Below are 4,114 nucleotides of genomic sequence, written 5' to 3'. Positions count from 1 at the left end.
TGTATATATATATAAAATTAGGGGGTCCCCGCTCCTTTTCACCATCAGTTTCGGGGTCCTTGGCCTTGAAAACATTGAGACCCCTGCTATAGATGCTTTAAATTGGATGAGGGCTGTCGAGGAATGCAGTGTCCTGCAGGTCGCTGCTTTAATAAACCTGACTCCAATGTAAGGTTTAGCCACTTGATTCAGGAGAACATCTAAAAGTTATGTGTCAACAGCCCTCAAGGATTTGAGCTTGAGACCACAGCTTTAAAAACAGTAATGGAAAAGTCTTAGCAATGGATTATATTTCTGAGACATTACACATTCAGGAAGAAATATTTAACTTATTTTAGGTTTACCTTCCTGATAATAGACCAAACTTATCATAATGCTTCATGTGGGAGTGCCAGCGTATTCACATGACAACTCGTGACTCGTGTTTTTATGTATTTATCAGTCAGGCTCTTTGACCAATCAGAGGATCCTGCTGATTATTTTTTATCCAATGAACGAGCAGCATAACGTAAAGTGCCGAATTCTTCCGGACATTTCCGAAGCAGCTTTTCGGTTCTGTGCGTCAGTTTGAAAAGTGGGCTGTGTCTGCGGAGCTTCTGTTTCCAAAGCAGCTCTGAAGTGGGAACTAAGTTTAATTCTCACGAAAAGCGCAGACATGAGTGGAGTTAAGATGCTTTATGTGATCCTGGCGCTGCTTGTGACTCAATGCGCCTCCCTCATAAGGTAAATAGTGTTATCACATATTTATCGCATCATTAGCAGGCGGAGGAACGCGCGTGCGTCGTTTAATTAACTTGAGACGCACGTGAATTTAATCCGTTATCACCAACCATAAATATAACGGAATTTAAAAACGCATTATTCTGCCCTTTTTTTTATTTCTGTTTATTAATTTAGTTTTTATCGGAGCAGCGAAAGGCGGAGAACCAGGAAGTGTGTTTTATTCCCGTGATGCTCACAATGGCTGCGCCTTAATCCAATAAACATGTCGTTGCAGAGTACCGCTTTATAAAACCAGAAGTCTGCGCCGCCTTATGAGTGACAATGGGAGAACTGTGGAAGAACTTCGGGCTCTGGCGCAGAGTGCTGGAGCTCCGGACAGCGCGCCCTCCCCCAGCCTCCCGGTGGAGCGGCTCACCAACTTCATGGATGTATGTGTGCACCTGCAGTCAGGTTTAAATACAGGCGAATGTCAAAAACATTAAATCACATTCTATAGCCAGATCTAGCTAATATTGAGTCATACATGAGGATATTCTTCTATGTTTGGCCAAAAAAAAAGAAAAAAAAAAAGAATATTTTATATATATTTTGAACTGCACTATGCAGAGGCGTAGCCAAAACATTTTTATAAGGGTGGCCAGGCACTAACCAATGTACACTGAAGGGGGGCCGAAAGCAGATAGACACCAAAACTTCACAGTCAATCTACAATGTTGCAACAGGAAAATTAATGAGCAAAACATTCATATTTTCTAAATAAAGACAAACTATATTCCCTACAGCCTTTGCTAACAAATAGAGGAATATATTCAAACAGCTGTGCTTTCTAGATAAAAGGTATGGCGGACAAAATTCTTTCAGGTTTGAGTTTTGCGCTAATACCTTTTCCATTGTCATTACTTAACTACTTTTGGGTTTATCAGTAATCATCCAGCATAAAATTGACAAGTACAAGTACTATCCATCCATTTTCTTAGTTTAAAGGGGCGACAGTGGCGTCCAAGCCCCGGCTCTGACTTTCAGTGTTGTTGTGTCCTTGGGCAAGACACTTCATCTGCATCCCCTACTGATGGTGGTCAGAGGGCCCGGTGGCGCCAGTGTACGGCAGCCCCGCTTCTGTCAGTGAGCCCCAGGGCAGCTGTGGCTACGATGTAGCTTGCCACCATCAGTGTGTAAATGGGTGAATGAGTGAATGTAGTGTAAAGCGCTTTGGTCAAGTCTCCTGACTTGAAAAAGTGCTATACAATTACAGGCCATTTAACATTTACACGCTTATCCCAAGGGGTGCTGGTGCCTATCTCCAGCTGTCTACATTAAGTGCTAATATCTACATAAATTGATTATTTAATAAGTTTTGATTAAAATAGTTATTTATTCACAACACTGAAGACTCCTAGAGGACTTTTCTCTTTACCCCATAAAACACAAAATCTATTTCTGCCTGGACTTCTCATTTTTAATGTTAGTATATTGATGTGCAGAATTAACCACAGTGTTTTTGTTGTCTAGCAATTGTTAATTGTTATATGAAAAATGAAAATGTTTTGAATATTCCACTTGAGAGTACTACTGTTGCCACCATCTGTATTAGAGAGAAATAAATGGTAAGGTGGCCACAGGGGTGGCCAATGATTGGCTAAGCTGCCCCCCCATTTAGCTCCGCCCCTGGCATTATGTAATCAAATATTTGACTGTAAAACAAAATGTCACTTTGTTCTTAAAGTAAAAAAACAAGTCACAAAAACACTGGAAATTTGCATAATTATGCAAAGTAAATCTCTACGTTTTTGTTTTTTTTAGCATATCATTATTAAGAGTTTACGAGCAGAACCTTTCCTGTGGTTGTGCTGGTAAAACATAACGTTAGATCACCAGGTTGTACAGGTCCAGGCTCGGACTGGGAATGATTTTCGGCCCTGTCATTTTTCTATCAGCACAGTCAAACGTGTGTCTCAAATGTGAACATTACGAATACACATTGTGGATTAATCAATCTATCTTCAAGCATCAGACGAAAACCATCACCTAGACTTCTATAATGCGGTTTTACTGGCTTTGGTTATTAACAGGGATGTGACAGTGACTGCTGCTGTGTAACGTCCACACTCACCACATCAGCAGGGTAGCCAGATGTCATTGACTTGCGTTCTCCAGCCCAAAAAAAATGTTCATAAACTGCCTGGATATACGAAATCTCGCCCAAATTGAACCAAAGTCTATTGATCTCTTAGGCGGCCATCCTAAACTGCCAGATTGGGAAACATCCCAACCTGCCAACAATGCATGTAAGATTTGAAATATCTTTTAGATGCAAAACCCCATCATGCACCACAACATATTTTTGCAAAAATATTTTAGCATAAATTCGCCAGATATAAGAGGAACATCGTAGTTTGGTTTAAAGAGAGCATTTTAGTTTTATTCTAATTTAGTTTGTTGCAAGGATTTTACAGTTTGAAGAAATAGAAAATTACACCATATGCAAACCGTCACAAGGATGTGCATGACAAGAAAGGGCTATTTATATACTGCATGCATCAAAGGGAACAATTCATAAATATCAGTTTAACAGTTTTGGCAATGGAAAATAAAAATCATCTAGGCTAAATGAGGCCTACATGCAGTACAAGTTAAAGCAAAAATTACCAAACATATTCCATTTCCTTTAGAGCACCTCCCCTTGCATATCTTGTGGCAAACCACATATTGGACGTCTTACAGTTTTATCTCACCAATGAATCTCTTTTTGCTGTTCTACGGCCTTCATAGAATGGCTGTTTTTTTTACTGGGCTTAAAGTGCACTAAGGTGAGCCTTTCCAGCTTGGTGATCCCTCAAAGCAGTTCTTTTTTGGTTTGTTTTAATGATTTATTTAGTTTTTTTTTTAAAGTGTTACAAAAGCAAACATAATTAAAGTCAATAAATGTCTCTAAGTTAGCCAAAAGCACATGTTTCCATGCACAACACAGGCTGATTAAATTTCAAGATAATAAATATAAAGATGCAATGCAGAGAGAGAGCAACCCAGAATATTCTCTGCATCCACTCCAAAGGGCATGTGCAAATCATGCCAGAGCCAGATGGCAGCAAATTTACAGAAATGGTATAAAAAATTTAACTGATCAAATCACAGCATCTGGATTCACAACAGGTCACTAAAACTAATGGTAACATTTAAGAGCATATTTAGGTGTTGTTATACATTTATGTGTGTTATTTGGGCACATTAATGGTCTATAAACATCGATATAGCTAATCAAAACAAACATTTATTTGTAAATCCACCACAATAAGTAACAAGAATAGTTTCTCTGAACTTGGTGTACTCACTGATTGCAGAATGTAACTAGTGTGCTGATGAAGATTCCCAGTCATCCAGGTCATAGTCATTC

The 4,114-nt window shown here is 39.2% G+C and overlaps 1 protein-coding gene across 1 annotated transcript in view; it reads left to right on the top strand.

Annotated features, from left to right (window-relative positions):
• Nucleotides 1–561: 561 nt before the first annotated feature.
• LOC107087164 (cathepsin D-like) overlaps nucleotides 562–4,114 on the top strand; it is a 10,968-nt gene continuing 7,415 nt past the window's right edge. Inside the window, exons 1-2 of the mRNA XM_015378583.1 lie at nucleotides 562–723; nucleotides 998–1,151. Of these exons, the coding sequence (XP_015234069.1) occupies nucleotides 656–723; nucleotides 998–1,151 (222 nt within the window). The 5' untranslated portion in view covers nucleotides 562–655. The remainder of the gene's footprint in view (nucleotides 724–997; nucleotides 1,152–4,114) is intronic.

This window comes from Cyprinodon variegatus, unplaced genomic scaffold, assembly GCF_000732505.1.
Source record: "Cyprinodon variegatus isolate N-32 unplaced genomic scaffold, C_variegatus-1.0 Scaffold175, whole genome shotgun sequence".
NCBI classification, from domain to species: Eukaryota; Metazoa; Chordata; class Actinopteri; order Cyprinodontiformes; family Cyprinodontidae; genus Cyprinodon; species Cyprinodon variegatus.
The sequence above is the reverse complement of the archived record's forward strand: the minus strand, read 5'-3'. Positions and strand labels throughout refer to the sequence as shown.